Source organism: Scyliorhinus torazame, chromosome 5, assembly GCF_047496885.1.
Source record: "Scyliorhinus torazame isolate Kashiwa2021f chromosome 5, sScyTor2.1, whole genome shotgun sequence".
Lineage (NCBI taxonomy): Eukaryota > Metazoa > Chordata > Chondrichthyes > Carcharhiniformes > Scyliorhinidae > Scyliorhinus > Scyliorhinus torazame.
The window spans coordinates 114,978,520-114,999,997 of NC_092711.1; the positions used below are offsets into that span (position 1 = coordinate 114,978,520).

The 21,478-nt window shown below is 47.0% G+C and overlaps 1 protein-coding gene across 6 annotated transcripts; it reads left to right on the top strand.

Moving 5' to 3' along the window:
• The first annotated feature begins 3,176 nt into the window (after positions 1 to 3,176).
• LOC140419504 (uncharacterized) lies at positions 3,177 to 8,694 on the top strand. Of its 6 annotated transcripts, none has more exons than XM_072503382.1 (3): positions 3,177 to 3,258; positions 5,500 to 5,622; positions 7,318 to 8,694. In XM_072503382.1, the coding sequence occupies exons 2-3, from the start codon at positions 5,525 to 5,527 to the stop codon at positions 8,549 to 8,551; spliced, it is 1,332 nt and encodes a 443-aa protein (XP_072359483.1). In that variant the 5' UTR covers positions 3,177 to 3,258; positions 5,500 to 5,524; the 3' UTR covers positions 8,552 to 8,694. The 6 variants fall into 6 exon arrangements, with proteins under 6 accessions (XP_072359483.1, XP_072359486.1, XP_072359485.1 ...); XM_072503385.1 differs by having other exon boundaries at positions 5,500 to 5,615; XM_072503384.1 differs by having other exon boundaries at positions 3,177 to 3,252.
• Positions 8,695 to 21,478: the final 12,784 nt, after the last annotated feature.

Consider the following 21,478-nt stretch of genomic DNA (forward strand, 5'->3'; position numbering starts at 1 on the left):
CCACACATCGCCGGAGGAACTCCTGCTGTTCCAGGCCCCATACCAACTGGCCTCCCTCCGCCGCCATCTTGCTTCTCACTTCCCTTCTATGCCGCTGCTCCAGAGGATCCTCCGCAATCTGGCCACTATTATCTCTTCTGTCCATTCACATCCGGGGGGACTCCCTTCTATGTCGCCTCACAGTGGGTTTAGCCTTCGAAAATTGCCGTTGGGGCTCCCGATAAGAGCTCAAAAGTCTGTTAAAATGGGAGGTGCCGAAACGTGCGACTTAGCTGGTCATCGCCGCACCCGGAAGCCCAGATGAGCTCTTGACCACAGATCTACATCATCACCAAGATTGCCGACTTCCACCTCAGGAACATAGCTCGACTCCACCTTAGTCTCTGTTCATCTGCTGCAGAAACCACCTTCTATTAGCTCTCAACCAAATTATTCCAATGCACTCGCAGCCAGACTCCAACAATAAACACCCTCCAAAGCTCTGCTACCCATGTGCTTACTCACACCAGCCCCTGTGCCCACTGATCTACAAACGTTTCCTTTTAAAAGGCACAAAAAGTTTAAATTTCTCACTGTTTTACTCCATGGTAATGATCATCCTGATCACTGTAATCTCCTCCACACACACCCCTTTGAGATCTCTGCACTCATTTAATTCCAGCCACTTGAGCAGTCCTAGAACATAGAACATAGAACAATACAGCGCAGTACAGGCCCTTCGGCCCACGATGTTGCACCGAAACAAAAGCCATCTAACCTACACTATGCCATTATCATCCATATGTTTATCCAATAAACTTTTAAATGCCCTCAATGTTGGCGAGTTCACTACTGTAGCAGGTAGGGCATTCCACGGCCTCACTACTCTTTGCGTAAAGTACCTACCTCTGACCTCTGTCCTATATCTATTACCCCTCAGTTTAAAGTTATGTCCCCTCGTGCCAGCCATATCCATCCGCGGGAGAAGGCTCTCACTGTCCACCCTATCTAACCCCCTGATCATTTTGTATGCCTCTATTAAGTCTCCTCTTAACCTTCTTCTCTCCAACGAAAACAACCTCAAGTCCATCAGCCTTTCCTCATAAGATTTTCCCTCCATACCAGGCAACATCCTGGTAAATCTCCTCTGCACCCGCTCCAAAGCCTCCACGTCCTTCCTATAATGCGGTGACCAGAACTGTACGCAATACTCCAAATGCGGCCGGACCAGAGTTCTGTACAGCTGCAACATGACCTCCCGACTCCGGAACTCAATCCCTCTACCAATAAAGGCCAACACTCCATAGGCCTTCTTCACAACCCTATCAACCTGGGTGGCAACTTTCAGGGATCTATGTACATGGACACCTAGATCCCTCTGCTCAGCCACACTTTCAAGAACTTTACCATTAGCCAAATATTCCGCATTCCTGTTATTCCTTCCAAAGTGAATCACCTCACACTTCTCTACATTAAACTCCATTTGCCACCTCTCAGCCCAGCTCTGCAGCTTATCTATATCCCTCTGTAACCTGCTACATCCTTCCACACTATCGACAACACCACCGACTTTAGTATCATCTGCAAATTTACTCACCCACCCTTCTGTGCCTTCCTCTAGGTCATTGATAAAAATGACAAACAGCAACGGCCCCAGAACAGATCCTTGTGGTACTCCACTTGTGACTGTACTCCATTCTGAACATTTCCCATCAACCACCACCCTCTGTCTTCTTTCAGCTAGCCAATTTCTGATCCACATCTCTAAATCACCCTTAATCCCCAGCCTCCGTATTTTTTGCAATAGCCTACCGTGGGGAACCTTATCAAACGCTTTGCTGAAATCCATATACACCACATCAACTGCTCTACCCTCGTCTACCTGTTCAGTCACCTTCTCAAAGAACTCAATAAGGTTTGTGAGGCATGACCTACCCTTCACAAAGCCATGCTGACTATCCCTGATCATATCATTCCTATCTAGATGATTATAAATCTTGTCCCTTATAATCCCCTCCAAGACTTTACCCACTACAGATGTGAGGCTCACCGGTCTATAGTTGCCGGGGTTGTCTCTGCTCCCCTTTTTGAACAAAGGGACCACATTTGCTGTCCTCCAGTCCTCTGGCACTATTCCTGTAGCCAATGATGACATAAAAATCAAAGCCAAAGGTCCAGCAATCTCTTCCCTGGCCTCCCATAGAATCCTAGGATAAATCCCATCAGGTCCCGGGGACTTATCTATTTTCAGCCTGTCCAGAATTGCCAACACCTCTTCCCTACGTACCTCAATGCCATCTATTCTATTAGCCTGGGGCTCAGCATTCTCCTCCACAACATTATCTTTTTCCTGAGTGAATACTGACGAAAAATATTCATTTAGTATCTCGCCTATCTCTTCAGACTCCACACACAATTTCCCATCCCTGTCCTTGACTGGTCCTACTCTTTCCCTAGTCATTCGCTTATTCCTGACATACCTATAGAAAGCTTTTGGGTTTTCCTTGATCCTTCCTGCCAAATACTTCTCATGTCCCCTCCTTGCTCGTCTTAGCTCTCTCTTTAGATCCTTCCTCGCTACCTTGTAACTATCCATCGCCCCAACCGAAACTTCACACTTCATCTTCACATAGGCCTCCTTCTTCCTCTTAACAAGAGATTCCACTTCCCTGGTAAACCACGGTTCCCTCGCTCGACGCCTTCCTCCCTGCCTGATTTTAATCTCTCCACCATTACTGAGTTGCCAAGGTCACAATTTCCTCTTTAAAACTCTCCGTTTCACTTTCCTCCGTTAAGATTCTCCTTAAAATCTAATATCTCCTCATGTGGCTCAGTGTCAATTGTTATTTTGTAACGTTTCTCTGAAAGTCTTCAAAGTTTTATTCCGTTCAAGTCACAATATAAATTCGAATTATTGTCACTGCCCTGGACATATAATCTGCCCCATAAATAGGAATTTGTAACTCAGAGTGAAGCAGTTTGCTGGACATTCTGTCATGAAGAAACGTTTCAAAAATGTTGCCCCCAACAATGATGGCGACTGAGCCTGCGCTCTGCTGCTCGTGCCCCAATAAAGATGGTGGGTCCGCATATGCCGAGGGCGCATGCGCACTACTGCTCGTGATCCAAAGGAGGATGCCGAGGGCGCAGGCGCACTACTGCCGCGAACCCAATATTGAGACAGCGCATGCGCACGTCTGCCAGAGCCAAATAAAGATGGCGTTTGCTTAATCTTGTCTGTAACAAAGCTGCAGCTCCCGCTCAGATCCCCAGGTATTGGTAGGTCATTTTTCCGGATTTTTGGTCTATATAACATGCGCACGAAGCGTGCCTAACGACCCTCCTGATTCATCTCTCCCTCCGTCCCGCCATTCCCACCTTCACGGATTGTGGATCCGAGATAGAACCTTTTGCTGCCTCGCCATTAATCACATTGCGCGCGCTTCACTCAGCCCAGTCCCGCCGCCTCATTCGCGCTGATTGGTTGGAGGACCAGTCGCTCCCAACCGGTCCTCCGGATCTGTCCACTCTTCGCCTAATGGTTCGGTGCTGCCGTCAATCACTCCGTGCATTGTGATGTGTCAGGTGAGAGGTCAGTGTCGGGGGGCGGGGTTTACAAATCACAGTGGGGCTCCAGAGCCGAACATTCTGCATTCTCACTGTCCACTGCTTCCGGCTTCTCTCCACAAACAACGTCATAGAGACCAGGGGGGGGAGACACTGGCCCAGTGACAATGTCACTGCATGAGAGGAAAAGTCTAATGGCACCCCTCCTGTTCAAAAAGGCAGAAAGTAGGAAACTATTTAGTTTAATGCCTGTTGTTGGGAAACTGCTGGAATCCATTATTGAGAAGTAGTAACTGGACATTTGGAAAGTCAAACCGCAATCCATCAGTCAGCGTGGTTTGGTGAAGTGTTTGACTCACTTGTTGGAGTTCTTGGAAGATGTGACAGGCCAGGTGGATAATGGGGGTCCTGTAGATGTATTTGGACTTCCAGAATACAGTTGATAAGGTGTCACACAAAAGATAATAAACAAGGTAAGATCCCACGGGGTTTAGAGGTAATATATTAGCTTGGATGGAGGATTGGCTAACCAACAGACAGCAGAGAGTGGGGTTAGATTACATTAGATTTATTGACACATATCTTGAGGAAAAACATTTTTACCCAGAGGGTGGTGAGGGTCTGGAATGCACCGCTGAGGCGGATGGTAGAGGAGGGTTGCCTCACATCCTTTTAAAAAGTACCTGGATGAAGACTGGCACATTATAACATTCAAGGCTATAGGCCAAGTGCTGGCAAATGGGATTAGGTAGGTGGGTCAGATTTTGATGTGTTGGTGCAAACTCGATGGATCGAAGTGCCTCTTCTGCACTTTTGCTGATAATACAAAGTTCGGTGGCATCGTAGACAGCATTGATGACAGCATAAAACTGTAAGAAGATAATGATAATATTAATAATAATCGCTTATTGTCACAAGTCGGCTTCAAATGAAGTTACTGTGAAAAGCCCCTAATCGCCACATTCCAGCACCTGTTCGGGGAGGCTGTTACGGGAATTGAACCGTGCTGCTGGCCTGCCTTGGTCTGCTTTCAAAGCCAGCGATTTAGCCCTGTGCTAAACAGCCCCTGATATAGATAACATTCAGCAATCAGCCCCTGATATAGATAACATTTAGCAATCTCCTAGTTACTAATCTCCTAGTTACTCCCCAACTTAGTTAATTACTCTGATGTCACATTTCAGTTTTTGCCCCCAGTCCAGATACCCAACAGGTAAGTTATTTATACTTACTGATGGCAGCACGGTGGCGCAGTGAGTAGCACTGCAGTCTCACGGTGCTGAGGTCCCAGGTTCGATCCCGGCTCTGGCTCACTGTCCGTGTGGAGTTTGCACATTCTCCCCGTGTTTGCGTGGGTTTTGCTCCCACAACCCAAAAAGATGTGCAGGGTAGGTGGATTGGCCACGCTAAATTGCCACTTAATTGGAAAAATGAATTGGGTAATCTGAATTTTAAAAAAATAAAATGTTCCGAAGCTGCTCCTCCTCGGATTCGCACCAACTCCGCTCCCTGCCGGCTAGGCCGTGAATCCCTGAGGTAAGTTATTTATATTTCCTGTTCTGAAGCTCCTCCTCCCCGGATTCGCACCAACTCCGCTCCCTGCCGGCTAGGCCGTGAATCCCTGAGGTAAGTTATTTATGTTTACTGTTCCGAAGCTCCTCTCCCCGAGTTCACACCAACTCCGCTCCCTGCATTGGCGAGGTTCATTTACCTGAGTATCTGGAAAATCATTAGGGCAGTAACTGTCCTGTAAGGTAATAAGTCCTTTTTCTTCCCAATTGGCCGAGGAAGGCAGTGTGTCACAAGGATGGATGTGTTGACTGATTAATGGCTGGAGGATGGGGGCAGGTCATGTGATCAAACCTCCAGGAATACATTTAATCAAAGTTGGCGAGGAGGGAATGTTGTGAATTTCTATCCTAAACTGACAGTGAGGTTTCTGTAAATTTACAGGATAATGGAAGTGGAGGTTTAACAGATGGGAAAAGCAAACCAAACGTCACATCGCGATCTGACAGAGTCACTCGATTCATCAGAACCTGAATTTCAGCAGCATCTGGGTGTGGAAGGTATAAGGTTTGTCTGTTCTGTCTGTGAAGGAAGATTTCTAGTCTCAGTGTGACTGGAAAAGCCCCGAGATTCACAAACCCTGGTTAGACCAAACCTGGAGAACTGTGTTCAGTTCTGGACAACAAACCTGAGGAAGGATAGAATGGCCTCGGAGGGAGTGTAGCACAGATTTACCTGAATGATATCTGAACCGTCCAGGGTTAAATTACAAAACGAGATTACCCAAAAGAGTCAGAGATATGATGGCACAGAGAAGGGCATTCGGCCCATTGAATCCTTGCTAGATCTGGAGCAATCCAGTCAGTCCCATTCTCCTGCTCTATCCCTGTATCCTCGCAGGTTTATTTCCCTCAAATGTCTATCCAATTTCCTTTTGAAATCAAATGATTCATGTATCTATTTTCAAACGCCCTCCTAGGCAGCAAGAATCAGGTAATTGTCGCTCGCTGTGTAAAAACATATATCTCATATCACCTCATATCTCCTGTACCTTTTACATACAAACTCGGAACAGGCCACTCGGCCCCTCGAGCCTGCTCAGCATTCAATAAGATTACAGCTGATCTCATTCTAACCTCAACTCCACATTCCTGCCTACCCCTGATGACCTTTCACCCCCTTGCTCATCAAGAATCTATCCAGCTCTGCCTTAAAAATATTCAAGGACTCTGCTTCCACTGCCTTTTAAGGACGTGAGATCCAAAGTCTTACAACCCTCAAGAGAATAAAAAATCCTCATCTCCATCTGAAATGGGCGACCCCTTATTTTGCAACAGTGACGCCTCGTTCGCGATTCTCCCACAAGAGGAAACATCCTCTCCACATCCACCCTGTCAAGACCCCTCAGGATCTTGTATCGTTCAATCCAGGTTTTACCCAAAACTTTAAATCTGTGTCCCGGCTGCTTGTACGATCAGTGAATGGAAACAGAGTTTCTTTGTCCACCTGATGCAAATCTGGCATAATCTTGTGTCCCTGAATCAAATCTCCCCTCAACCTCCTTTGCTGGAACCATTCTGGTAAATCTCCTCTGCACCTTCTCAAGAACCTTCCTATTCTTCCTGAAGAGTGGTGACCAGAGCTTTATAAAGATTCATAGAATAGAATTAGAACCATAGAATTCCTACAGAGCAGAAGGAGGCCATTCAGCCCATCGAGTCTGCACCAACTCTGAAAGGGCACAGTGCCTAGGCCCACACCCCTACCCTGTCCCTGTAACCCCATAACCCCACCAAACCTGCCCTTCTTTTGACTGTTGGAGGAAACCTGAGCACCGGGTGGAAACTCTCGCAGACACGGGGAGGAACTCCACACAGTCACCAAGGCCGGAACTGAACCCGGGTCCCTGGTGCTGAAAATCACTCTTGGACTGTGGGAGGAAACAGTGCTAATCACTGTGCCACCAGAAGCATAGTTTTGGTATCAATATTACTGTTTATGAAGCTCAAGATCGAGTTTGCTTTGCCATCTATTCTCTTTAATCTGACTTGTAGATATACAAAATCCCTATTCACCTCTTTCTCTCTCCTCCCAAAGAGGCCAGTTGGGTTTTTAATAATAATCCAGCAGTTTTCATGGTCACTTTTTCCCAGAGCCAGCCCCACAAATGACCAGATTCATTCAGCTCAATTTCACCATCTGCCTTTGTGTTTTGTGGGTTCTCTCTCACTCCCTATTTTCTGTTTTAAATCAATTTAACAGGGTGTTCGAAGGGGAGGCATCAAAGTCCGGAAACTCAAACCAAGCATCACATCAGGATCTGACAGAGTCCTCAATTTATCATATCCTGAATATCATCGGAATATCATTGAACATGGAAGGAAAAAGCATTGTTCACAGTGGGGAGAAACCGTACTCGTGTTGTGTGTGTGGACGAGGATACAGTCAATCGTCAGGCCTCACAAGCCACAAATGCAGTCACACTGAGGAGAAACCGTGGAAATGTGCAGACTGTGGGAAAGGATTCACTTCCCCATCCCAGCTGGAAACTCATCGACGCAGTCACACTGGGGAGAAACCATTCACCTGCTCCAAGTGTGGGAAGGGATTTACTATTTCAGCCAACCTGCTGAGTCACCAGCGAGTTCACACTGGGGAGAGACCATTCACCTGCTCACAGTGTGGGAAGGGATTCACCACTTCATCCAACCTGCTGAGTCACCAGCGAGTTCACACTGATGAGAGACCGTTTAAGTGTTCAGATTGCGGGAAGTGCTATAAAAGTTCTGGGGAACTGATTCGCCATCAACGTGTTCACACTGATGACAGACCATTTAGGTGCTCTCACTGCGGGACTGGGTTCAGGCGATCATCTGACCTCGCTGTACATCAGCGAAGTCACACTGGGGAGAGGCCATTCGCCTGCTCCAAGTGTGGGAAGGGATTCACTCGGTCATTAAACCTGAAAATGCACCAGCGAATTCACACTGGGGAGAGACCATTCACCTGCTCCAAATGTGGGAAGGGATTCACTCGGTCATCCAACCTGCTGAGTCACCAGCGAGTTCACACTGATGAGAGACCGTTCCAATGTCCAGACTGCGGGAAGTGCTATAAAAGTTCTGGGGAACTGATGAGCCATCAAGGTGTTCACACTGACGAGAGGCCGTTCAGGTGCTCTCACTGCGGGACTGGGTTCAGACAATCATCTCACCTCATTGTACATCAGCGAATTCACACTGGAGAGAGGCAATTCGCCTGCGCACCCTGTGGGAAGGGATTCACTCAGTCATCTGACCTGCAGAAGCATCAGCGAGTTGACACTGGGAAGAGGCCATTCGCCTGCGCCAAGTGTGGCAAGGGATTCACTCAGTTATCTGCCCTGCAGACACACCAGCGAGTTCACACTGGAGAGAGGCCATTCACTTGCTCCGAGTGTGGGAAGGGATTCACTCAATCATCCAACCTGCAGACACATCAACGAGGCCACAAGTAACGACAGTGATTGGATTTTGTTGTTACTCCCATTCAGGACTGAACCATGTTCATTTGGATCTCTTTCTGCTGATAACAAACTCCAGCCCATTTACAGGGGCTAATATTCTGGCTAAAAGTCAAATAAATCAGATTTGTGTGAAATATGTAGTGTGCTGGAACTTTTTAATATCTTTGACACAAGTTAGTTCCTTTTGAAGTACTCTCGCTCTCCCCTGTCTCTTCCATCCTCACCTCCAACAAGAAGTGGGAGGAGCTTGTGGAGCTTCTTTGTGACTGAGATTGAGTAAATCCGATCAGCTGCCTCTGCTGCTTCCCTCCCTTCCACCAGCCCACCGGACCAAACTGTCTCTAAATTTCATCCTTTCCCAAACTCACATTTTTCTCTAGTTTCTCTCCCATCTTCCCTTGTCCCCTCTGTGTTTAGCACAATTGCTTCGCAGCTCCAGGGTCTCAGGTTCGACTCCCCGCTGGGTCACTGTCTGTGCGGAGTCTGCACATCCTCCCCGTGTCTGCGTGGGTTTCCTCCGGGTGCTCCGGTTTCCTCCCACAGTCCAAAGATGTGCAGGTTAGGTGGATTAGCCATGATAAATTGCCCTTAGTGTCCAAAATTGCCCTTAGTGTTGGGTGGGGTTCCTGGGTTATGGGGATAGGGTGGAGGTGTTGACATTGGGTAGGATGCTCTTTCCAAGAGCCGGTGCAGACTCGATGGGCCGAATGGCCTCCTTCTGCACTGTAAATTCTATGATATCTATGAAATTCTCTGATTCTTTTTTAAAATATATTTATTAAGAATTTTTTTAACAACATTTTTCACCCTTGCAAACAAACCCTCCCCCCGTAACAAAAAGAAAGAAAGCTCACATAGCAAAACATGAACATGGTAAATCAATATGATACAGAGCTTTGTACATTGGATTCCTCCTGTACATGTCAGTTTTCCGGCTCATTCATGTATTTTCTTGCTTGAATGCCCCCCAAATAAACCCCCCTTCCCCCTCCCTCCCTCCCTCCTCCCCCCCCCCCCCCCAAAGATATCCCCCACTACCCCCCCCCCCCTGCCCGCCCTCCTCCCCTCCGCTCCCCCCCCGGGTTGCTGCTGCTGCTGACCGGCCTTCATCTAATGCTCCGCGAGATAGTCTAGGAACGGTTGCCACCGCCTGTAGAACCCCTGCGCAGACCCTCTCAAGGCAAACGTTATCCTCTCCAACTTGATAAACCCTGCCATATCATTTATCCTGGCCTCCACGCTGGGGGGCTTCGCCTCCTTCCACATTAGCAAGATCCTTCGCCGGTCTACTAGGGACGCAAAGGCCAGAGTGCCGGCCTCTTTCGCCTCCTGCACTCCCGGCTTGTCCACTACTCCAAATAGTGCTAGCCCCCAGCCTGGCTTGACCTGGACTTTCACCACCTTAGATACTGTTCCCGCCACTCCCCTCCAGAACCCCTCCAGTGCCGGGCATGACCGAAATATATGGACATGGTTTGCCGGACTTCCTGAGCACCTCCCACATCTGTCCTCCACCCCAAAGAACCTACTCAGCCTCGCCCCCGTCATATGCGCTCGATGAACCACCTTAAATTGTATCAGGCTAAGCCTGGCACACGAGGAAGAGGAATTAACCCGACTTAGGGCATCAGCCCATAGTCCCTCCTCAATCTCCTCCCCCAACTCCTCCTCCCATTTACCCTTCAGCTCCTCTACCAACGCCTCCCCCTCTTCTTTCATCTCCTGGTATATCGCCGACACCTTGCCCTCTCTGACCCATACACCCAAAATCACACTATCTTGAATCTCCTGTGCCGGGAGCAACGGGAATTCCCTCACCTGTCGCCTCACAAACGCCCTCACTTGCATGTACCTGAAAGCATTTCCCGGGGGTAGCCCAAACTTCTCCTCCAGTGCCCCTAGGCTCGCAAACGTCCCATCAATGAACAGGTAAATTCTCTGATTCTAGGAGGTGGGATTGTCCTTTCTGAGCTCCAGCCAGGTGATGTTAAACACTCAGGCGGGAAAGACAAAAATGTACAACGTGTTTAAACCAGCTCATTTATTTCACCAATATCTAGAATGTTACACTCCAGTCCCTTAGAGGTTATTATCATCAGAAACAAACTCCAACTATCAGAGTAAAAACCTCAAAAGTTCTGGTCCAGATAGAGGCCATTTGGCCCATTGTGTGTGTGCTGGCTGAAGTGGAGCTTAATCCCATTTTGCAGATCTCAGTCGATTGCCCTGTATGTCCCAGTCCTTCAATTGGATATCCAAGGCATTTATTTTAAAGTGATCAGGATTTTTACTTCTATGACCCTATCAGACAGCGAGTTCTAGATTCCCACCACTGAAATGATGACCTCCTAGAAGCCATAACTTTGCCAAAAGAAGTATCCATTCTAAAGTGTAAGGCCCATACTCAAGACAACACTATAGAAGCACAAGGAAACACCCTTGCAGACAGAGTAGCGAAGGAAGCTGCCTCCGAGTGGGATTCTTCAGCAGAACCAAGACACATCTACAAATTGGGAGTGACCGATTTATTACAAGATCTACGTGAAATGCAACATGACTCGGCACAAAGAGAAATGGTCATGGTTAGACTCAGGTATCCAGTTGTATGGTGATGATATTTGGAGACAAGTTCAGACTGATAAACAGTTGCACCACAGGCACTGATGCCATTTCTGGCCCAACAGATCCATTCATGGGGACATTTCACCCCAGGACAGATGATGGCTCGATTCCAGAAAAGTTGGTGTGGCAAAGGATTCAAAAAACATGCACAATTGGTATCAAACCGCTGTGTAACCTGTCAAAAGAACTTACGACCTATAACATCAATGCCTCAGCTAAAAGCTCCTGCCCCTGCAGTTCCATTCCAGAATATACAGGTCGATTACATCACCCTACATGTCAAAGATATACTGACGTCCTTGTAATAGTGAATAGCCTCTCTAGGTGGGAAGAGGCTGCGCCAGCCAGGAGGGCTACAGCCGCCCATACAGCCAAAGTCCTATGCAAAGCCTATATTCCCAGATGGGGAGTACCAGCTAGCATTGACTCAGACAATGGAACCCACTTTACAGGTGCTGTTTGCCAGGAGGTGTGCAGGTTACTGAACATCGATTGGAATCTACACTGCCCTTATCATCCAGAAACATCAGGACAACTGGAACGCATGAACCGGACTTTAAAAGAACGATTGTCCAATACAACCAAAAAGGCAGGAATTGGATTCAGGCCTTGGCACTCGTTTTGTGCAGTATCAGAGCAACCCCAAACAGAACCACAGACCTAAGCCCTTTTGAGGTCATCACTGGCAGACTCATGTCCCTGCCAGGAACTATTGACTTAAGAAAGACAGACTGTCATCTGATTAGTGATGCTTTACTTAGTTATTGTCAAAACTTAACAAATGCTGTCAGGTGTCGATGGCGTGGGGCGATCCTCCTGAGGGGGGGCCACGACTTGGTGCCCGTCGAATCCGCTTACATAAAACAAATTCAGCACAAACCATTAGGAGCCAAGTGGGAAGGCCCCTACCAGATATTACTCTCAACCCAGTCAGCCGTGAAACTCCAAGGAAAGAAATCAAGGATTCACGCGTCATATGTGAAGCGTGCTTACCAAAATCAGAATCTGTAAAAATGTTTGCCATAATATTGATTTGCAGTTACATGTTTGGCCCAGCAGGCCTTACCCAGGAGTTCAATGTTAACACATCCCTTTACATGTCCTATACCTATGCCAGAGACTTTAACGTCTCTAATTGCTGGGTGTGTTCTTCTATCCCTACCAATTCCCAAGCAGGTATCCCACTGCAGCCTGTTCCTTTTACTTTATCCCAAATGGAACAATGGTACATTTTCCAAAATCGCGACTCTTCCCTTCCCCAATGTGGAGACACCAGAACCAAAGAAATGATAAACAATGAGGTTAAGAGACGGCGATCTGCAGGCCGCCCATTAAACACTTTCAAGGGATGGTATCAACATGTCTCTGATCGGAAACAGAAATAACCTTCCCAACTGGTCATAACCATACTGGGACAATATGTTTAATCAGCTATAATCATAGAGCATGGAATGTGGGATACAGTAAATGTGAATATTATTGGATGTGAGTGCCAGTACAGAGTGCACTCATGACACAAGGTAGTGGTCTCTGGACATTAAGGGTATCCCCATCGACTTTAAAGGGATATCTAATCACACCGATGGGTCAAATTACACAGACTATTGGTACCCACAAGTGGTTGCCCAATATTCTACCTATAATGGCACCTATTACAGTAATACTGCATACCCTTGGCTCCCGGTGAGCTGCAGAGGAGCGTGCTATTTATGATTCATTGTCCCCTTCATCTGCCATTCCCTTTCCCTAGCCGATGCTATAAACGCAGACTCAAAACATGGACCTTTCATCCCACAGTTTGAGAAATATCAACCTACCACTATCATCACTAGGTCTAAACGCGAGATCACAGGGGCTGAGAAATTCTTTTCTGCTCTCATCCCTGCCTATGGCATCATCGTATTGACCGGAGAATACATTAAATTGGCCGCAGCCTTCGAGGAAATAGCCAATGACACTGCCCGAGCCCTCAGTAGCATTTCAGCCGAGATGCTAGCCATTCGAACTGTGGCTTTACAGAATCGGATAGCACTTGACAATGTGCTAGCTGAAAAAGGTGGAACCTGTGCCCTGATTGGTGCAGAGTGTTGCACCTACATCCCAGTAATTCGGAAGAAATCAACAGCTTGTCAGCACATATTCCAGAAGAAGTTGGGAAACTTTAACAACTCTCTGACACCCCTCTTAGGGGATGGCTCTCTGGATGGGTGGGGAGCACAGGAATTTCCATCATTCAGGGACTTCTCTAATTTTTCATTTTTGGGCTTGTCATTTAGGTAGTGATCTTGCTGATCAGATGCATTGCCCAATGTATGGCTACCCATAATGCCCCAACAATCAAAGTGGTTCATAGGGGTCCAACTGCACCACCAGTCCAAGACATTGAACCAGTCTCCTACTATTGAACTATCATTACTGCATTATTACCCAATTATTACTGCAATCATATAATCAACTTCCATTATTACTGAATTGTTATTGTACTATATAATCACTTTTTTGAATAAAATACGTCCAGAATGCTTGTAACGCTTGCAAAGCTTTGCCCGCTCCAGTGTTGATGGCTGTTCTCAAACAAGTGAACCATTAAAGACAATGCAAATGAGTTCCTCCCCACGCTTAATTCTATCCTATCACATTTCTTCCCTAACTTCTATTCATTATTTTGATTCATCTTATTAATCTTTAGAAGAATCAAAAGGGGAGACTGATAGAAATGGGCTTTCTAGTTACCTATAGATGAAAATGGTAAAATAGTTAAATGAGAACTCAGTAAGCATATGAAGCATGATTTGAGTGCAACAATAGCTGGATACCCATTAAGGGTTAATCCAGATCATACACTTTTTAGTTTTCGTTCATTAAACCTAGATTTTAACATTTGCAAATTGCTTGAGGCAAGCAAGGTCAGTGATGCCAACTAGCTAAAAGACCCCTTGTATGCTGCTGCCTTTCCAGCACGGGCAGTCTCGTTTCCATGGTAATAGACAGTCTGAGGTCATAATGCCCTGAAGGCTGTTTTTTTTCTAATTAATGTTGAGATGCAGGTGTCAATAATTTGGAAAATTGGCAAGCAATGGAATGGGAGACTTCCGCCAACATACTCAAATACATATATCTCTTAAATTGATGTATAGACACTTTGGTCAAATTGATGAATTATAAATTAGTTAAAGCCAATCAGCAGTAAAAAGGAGGCCCGACTTTGAGATAACAATTCTCTTAAGAATCACCGGAATGGAAAAGTGCTTCTGTTGCTCTGTTTCTCTTCTTGCTCACTCCATCTATATTTCTGAAACCTTTGCTGCTCGCTTTGCTAATCACAATTACCCAGTTATTTTATCTGGTGTATTATGATTTGAATGAAAACTCAACTTCTGTATTCGCTAAAGACAATTAATCTGACTAGCTTACTGCAGGGCTAGTTGTTGATTCTTTCTAAATTTTGTATTAAAAACAAGTGGCACAGCTGACAAATAAAGTTCAACTGGACTTTGCCAAAAAGCACAGACTTGACCTCTGTTATTTGGGAACTGAGAAGGGATAACACATCCAGGGTTCCGAATAGACACAGAAATCCATTACCCCCCTTCCACTCCCAATCCTCTGCTAATTACTTTAAATCTAAACCCCTTGGTTATTGATCTGTTCATGAAATAAATCCTTCTTGTCCATTCTATCCGGGCCCCTCATAATATTAAACACGTCAGTTAATCTCTCCTCAGCGTTCTCTGTTCCACAGAAAACAACCTCGGCCTCTCCAATCTTTCCTCATTGTTAAAATTCTCCATTTGCGACAACATCCTGGTCAATCTCCTCTGCATCCTCTCTGCTATGAACACATCCTTCCTGTAATGTGGTGACCAGAACTGTACTCAGTAATGCAGCTGTGGTTTAACTAGTGTTTTGGACAGTTCCAGTATAACCTCCCTGATCTTATAATAAAAACCGAAAATGCTGGAAATACTCAGCAGCTCTGGCAGCATCTGTGGAGAGAGGGGTTTCAGGTCTTTCTTCCAATAGAAATTGCTGGGAATATTCCCTGCTCTAGAACTCTTTGTCCCAGTGAATAACAAAGTATCTCTCTGCCTTTACAATCATCGTATCTACCTCTTCTGTCACCTTCAGGGATCTGTGGACTTGCACTCTCACGCCCCTCTGTCCCTCAACACCTCACTATCATACCATTCATATTCCTTCCCTCGTGTTTGTCTTCCCCCAAATGTATTTATTACCCCACACTTCTCTGGATTTACCTCAGTTTGCTACTTTTCTGGCCCGCTGATCAGTCTATTGATGTCTTCCTGCAGTCATTACAGCCTTGGTTCAAACATGGACAAAAGCGCTGAATGCCAGAGGTGAGGTGAGAGTGACTGCCCTTGACATCAAGGCAGCACTTGACCGAGTATGGCATCAAGGAGCCCCAGCTCATCTGGAGTCAATGGGAATCTGGATGAAAACTCTCTGCTGGTTGGAGTCGTACCCGGCACAAAGGAAGATGGTTGTGATGGTTGGAGGCTAACCACCAGCTCCAGGACATCACTGCAGGAGTTCCTCAGGGTAGTGTCCACGGCCCAACCATCTTCAGCTGCTTCATCAATGATCTGCTTTCATCATAAGATCAGAAGTGAGGATGTTTGCGGAAGACTGCACAATATTCAGCACCATTTGTGACTCCTTCGATAATGAAGCAGCCCTTGTCCAAATGCAGCAAGACCTGGACAATATCCAGACTCGTGCTGACAAGTGGCAAGTTACATTTGTGCCACACAGGTGTCAGGCACTGATCATCTCCTACAAGAGAGGATATAACCATCGGCCCTTCAATTGTTTTAAAAAATATATATTTTATTCAAATTTTTTGGCCAAACATAACAATACGTAGTGTTTCTTTTACACAACAATAAAGCAATATAAATAACCGTGGCCAGTTTTAAACAAATAAATAAGTAATATATAAACCAAAACAAAAAACAAAACTAATTGGCAACTGCCTTGTCCAAAATAAATACTCTCCAAAAATACAATCCAACAATCCAATATACAATTACATATACCAAATACCTATACATATACAATAACATTCCTGAGAGTCCGTCCGATTCCTCCCCCCCCCCCCTCCCCCCTGGGTTGCTGCTGTTATCTACTTCTTTTCCATTCCCTCTATCTTTCTGTGAGGTAGTCGACGAACGGTTGCCACCGCCTGGTGAACCCTTGAGCCGAACCCCTGAACACGAACTTAATCCGTTCTAACTTTATGAACCCTGCCATATCGTTTATCCAGGTCTCCACCCCCGGGGGTTTGGCTTCCTTCCACATTAACAATATCCTGCGCAGGGCTACAAGGGACGCAAAGGCCAACGCGTCAGCCTCTCTCGCCTCCTGCACTCCCGGCTCTTGTGCAATCCCGAATATAGCCAACCCCCAGCTTGGTTCGACCCGGACCCCCACCACATTCGAAAGCACCTTTGTCACCCCCACCCAGAACCCCTGTAGTGCCGGGCATGACCAGAACATGTGGGTGTGATTCGCTGGGCCTCTCGAGCATCTCGCACACCTATCCTCTACCCCAAAGAATTTACTGAGCCGTGCTCCAGTCATATGCGTCCTGTATAGCACCTTAAATTGTATCAGGCTTAGCCTGGCACACGAGGACGATGAGTTTACCCTACGTAGGGCATCAGCCCACAGCCCCTCCTCAATCTCCTCCCCCAGTTCTTCTTCCCATTTCCCTTTCAGCTCATCTACCATGATCTCCCCCTCATCCCTCATCTCCCTGTATATGTCCGCCACCTTACCGTCCCCCACCCATGTCTCTGTGATCACTCTATCCTGCACTTCCTGCATCGGGAGCTGCGGGAATTCCCTCACCTGTTGCCTTGCAAAAGCCCTCAATTGCATATACCGAAATGCATTCCCTTGGGGCACCATAAAATCCCTAAGCACCCTAGCTGCAGCCGGCCTCCTTCCGGTCCTGGACCTCGATCTGTCCAGCCCTGGGTCAGCACCGTATTAAAGTCTCCACCCATTACCAACTTTCCCGCCTCTAGGTCCGGGATGCGTCCTAACATACGCCTCATAAAATTGGCATCATCCCAGTTTGGGGCATACACGTTCACTAATACCACCGCCTCCCCTTGCAGTTTGCCACTCACCATCACGTATCTGCCCCCACTATCCGCCACTATAGTCTTTGCCTCAAACATTACCCGCTTCCCCACTAGTATGCCCACCCCCCTGTTTTTTGCATCTAGCCCTGAATGAAACACCTGCCCCACCCATCCTTTGCGAAGTCTAACCTGGTCTGTCAGCTTCAGATGCGTCTCGTGAAGCATAACCACATCTGCCTTAAGCTTCTTTAGGTGTGCGAGTACCCGTGCCCTCTTAATCGGCCCGTTCAGCCCTCTCACATTCCACGTGATCAACCGGGTTGGGGGGCTCTTTACCCCCCCCCCCCTTGACGACTAGCCATTTCCTTTTTCAATCCGTCTCCTCACCCGGTTCCCACGTAGCTGTATCCCCCCCAGGCAGCGCCCCCCCGCCCCGACCCCCCCTCCCATACCAGCTCCCCCTTCTCCCCAACAGCAGCAACCCAGTTAACCCCCCCCCCGGCTAGGTCCCAAGCTAGCGTAATTGCACCCCCCCATGTTGCTCCCAGAAGTCAGCAAACTCTGGCCGACCTCGGCTTCCCCCCGTGACCTCGGCTCACACTGTGCGAGGCCCCCTCCTTCCTGCTTCCCTGTTCCCGCCATGATTACCATAGTGCGGGAACAAAGTCCGCGCTTCCCCTTTTGGCCCCGCCCCCAATGGCCGGCACCCACAGCTCCTCATCCTCCCTCCCCCCACCTCCCCCACGACATGGGGAAGAGAGAAAAGTTACAGGGTCGCAGGTTTAACAATCTGGGAAGTCCTCTCTTCCCCCTTCATCCCAAAAATTCACCCTCCCACTTTTGTCCCAAACGTTCTTTTTCTGTCCCGCTCACTCCAGCTTCACCTCGACAATAAATGTCCACGCCTCGTCTGCCGTTTCGAAATAGTGGTGTTTACCTAGATGTGTGACCCATAGTCTTGCCGGTTGCAACATTCCGAATTTGACCTTCCTTTTATGCAACACCGCCTTGGCCCGATTAAAGCTTGCCCTCCTTCTCGCCACCTCCGCACTCCAATCTTGATACACGCGGATCACCGCATTCTCCCACCTACTGTTCCGAGTTTTCTTGGCCCATCTGAGGACCATCTCTCTGTCCTTGTATCGGAGAAATCTCACAACTATTGCTCGAGGAATTTCTCCAGCCCTCGGTCTTCGCGCCATAACCCGATATGCTCCCTCCACCTCCAGCGGACCCGTCGGGGCCTCCGATCCCATTAACGAATGCAGCATCGTGCTCACATATGCCCCGACGTCCGCCCCTTCTGCACCTTCGGGAAGACCAAGAATCCTTAAGTTCTTCCTCCTCGCATTGTTCTCCAGCACCTCCAGCCTTTCCACACATCTTTTGTGTTGTGCCTCGTGGATCTCCGTTTTCACCACCAGGCCCTGTATGTCGTCCTCATTCTCAGCAGCCTTTGCCTTCACGACCCGAAGCTCCTGTTCCTGGGTCTTTTGCTCCTCCTTTAGCCCCTCAATCGCTTGTAATATCGGGGCCAACAGCTCCTTCTTCATCTCCTTTTTGAGTTCATCTACACAACGCCGCAGGAACTCTTGTTGTTCAGGGCCCCATATTAAACTGCCTCCTTCCGACGCCATCTTGCTTTGTGCCTGCCTTCCTGGCCGCTGCTCTTGAGGATCCACCGCAATCCGGCTACTTTCCTCTCTTTTTTCCATCCGTGTCCAGGGGGGATTCCCTTCTGGATTACCGCACAGTGTTATTTGCCGTTAAAATTGCCGATGGGGCTCCTATTAAGAGCCCAAAAGCCCGTTCCACCGGAAGCTGCCGAAACGTGCGACTTAGCTGGTCATCGCCGCACCCAGAAGTCGACCCTTCAATTGTAATGACATTCAATGGCATTACAATTGCTGAATCCCCCACAATCAACATCCTGGGAGGTGCCATTGATCAGAAACTGAACTGGACTAGTCACATCAATACTGCAGCTACCAGGGCAGGTCAAAGGCTAGGAATCCTACGGCGAGTAACTCACTTCCTGACCCCCCCCCCCCCCCCCCAAAGCTTATCAATCATCCACAAGGCACAAGTCAAGTGTGTAATAGTATTCTCTCCACTTGCCTGGATGAATGAAGCTCCAATACATACTCCAGAAGCTCAACTCAATCCAGGACAAAGCAGCCCGCTTGATTCCTCCTCCTTCCACAAACATTCAATCCCTCCATCATCGATGAACAGTGGCAGCCTTGTGTACCATTGTAGAGATCTACCATGCGGTTCAAGTGCAGTCTCGCATACACTTTAAAACTCGGTAGAAATTTGAATTACACTTCTCGGATGCAAGTAAGAATCTTTTATTGCCTCTACTGATTACAGTTGAGAAACTTAAATCTGTTCTCAATAAAGCCTTGCCAGGAAAAGACTTAAAGAGAAGTAATTGATAAAACAATTTTAACGTTCATAAATAATACAGAAATGGTTTCTTGCTTAAAGCAAAACAGCTTGCGTGAACTTCAAGAGTTGGAGTGGAAAAGTGAAAGTACGAAAATAAGGATAGCAAGTAGTTAGATCAAAGTACAGAGTGATCCTGGGTAGAAAATGGCTGTCTGAACTCTCATGTTTAAGGAAAATGTTATCAGTCTGAGGCCATCTGTCCATATCTCGATATCGTCCGAATTGATTTGGGTGAGTTTCAAATACATTGGATTGTATAGTTAACTGACAATCCTCAATGTGCAACATAAGTTTTAATTGTTTCATGTTTGAATATTTGTGTGTGCTATGGAATGTGATTTTGTGCAGTAATCGAGTCTGGTTCTTACTGGTTTTTTGCTTGTTGCTAACTTTTCGGTTGGTTCAATTGCTGTTTTATTACCTTTGCTCTCGAGTCGCCAGGTATCTTTATAATACCGCCAAGAGGTTCAAGGCCAAGTAATGATCAATAACTCAATACACCGATTAGTAAGATTCAAATCAAAGCACATTTATTATACACAGTAATCGCTATTCATGCACAAATTCTACGTCTAAGCTACTTCTACAACTAACAGGCCTATACTTAACTTCGGACTGGCCCACCAGGTCAGGGGAACAAATGGCCTTTCGTTCGGGTTCTGAGTCTGCGGGATTCGAAGTTGGTACGGATTGGTAGCTAGGAAAGCCTATCTCATAGTGAGCGTTGAATTAAGACTTACGGTCTTTCGGCGGTCACTGCACCGGTCACGGTCAAGGTTGGTTCGCGTTGCTGGGTGACCCGGGCAGGAAGAGAGCGAGTTGAACTTGGGGGCTTAACTTTATAGTCCCCAGGGGCTTCCTGCCTTTCGGAGCAGACCCTGTACCTGGTTCTAGGTGATTGGACTTTGTTCCAATGGCTTGGTTCAATTTCTCCAATACTGGAGCGGTTCCCTAATCGATGGGCGGTCTTGCGGTGTTCGTTAACATCTTTTGTGTTGGCTCCTGCTGGCGCCGGGGAGTCTGGCTTAGTTTTGTGTGTCCCAAATGTTGCTATTGTTCCCGGGGATTGCTCATTAGTATGTAGATGGCTGCTACATTATTATGCTGATGGTCGCTGGTATCGATGCTGTCTGGGCTTTTGCAGAGTTAAATACACAGTAAGCCTGCACCTGCTGGTTTCTGTCTGTGTTGGCTGGATTTCCCTTCAGCCTTTACCGTTCGCCATTTTAAATCGGGAGTTGGCCAATTCAAGTGGCTACATGCTGACTTTCATTTTATCCATATTCTGAACAATGGTGGATTCATATTGCTTATTTCGACCTTGATCTTAATTACTGGTACAGCTCATTTCTTAATATGAAACTTACTTTGAAATTTGTTCATTCGAACAATAGTCAGTTCATATTGTCAGTAAAAATGTTGCTTTTATCTTCAATTAGTTTGTGGATGTGTCAGGCTTTGTACCTCTGTTTAAGTTCTGTGTTTTGTCATGACCGAAGGTTATGAATACTGAAATCCTTATTTTAAAATGGGTATTAAATCTGAGCTTCAATATTTGCATTAAAGTGGTCTTTTACCTATCGGAAATAGCTGATTTCCTTCAACCATCTACAAGATGCACTGCAGTAACTCACCAAGATTCCTTAGGCAACACCTTCCAAACCCACAACCACTACCATCTGGAAAGACAAAAGCAGCAGAAACCAGGTACTCCACCATCTGGAGGTTCCCCTCC

Excerpts from the sequence above, each read along its gene's own strand:
- LOC140419504 (XM_072503382.1), top strand. The coding sequence starts at position 5,525 with ATGGGAAAAGCAAACCAAACGTCACATCGCGATCTGACAGAGTCACTC. Across the intron at positions 5,623-7,317 it reads CTGGGTGTGGAAGGTATAAG|GGTGTTCGAAGGGGAGGCAT; the intron begins GTTTGTCTGTTC and ends TCAATTTAACAG.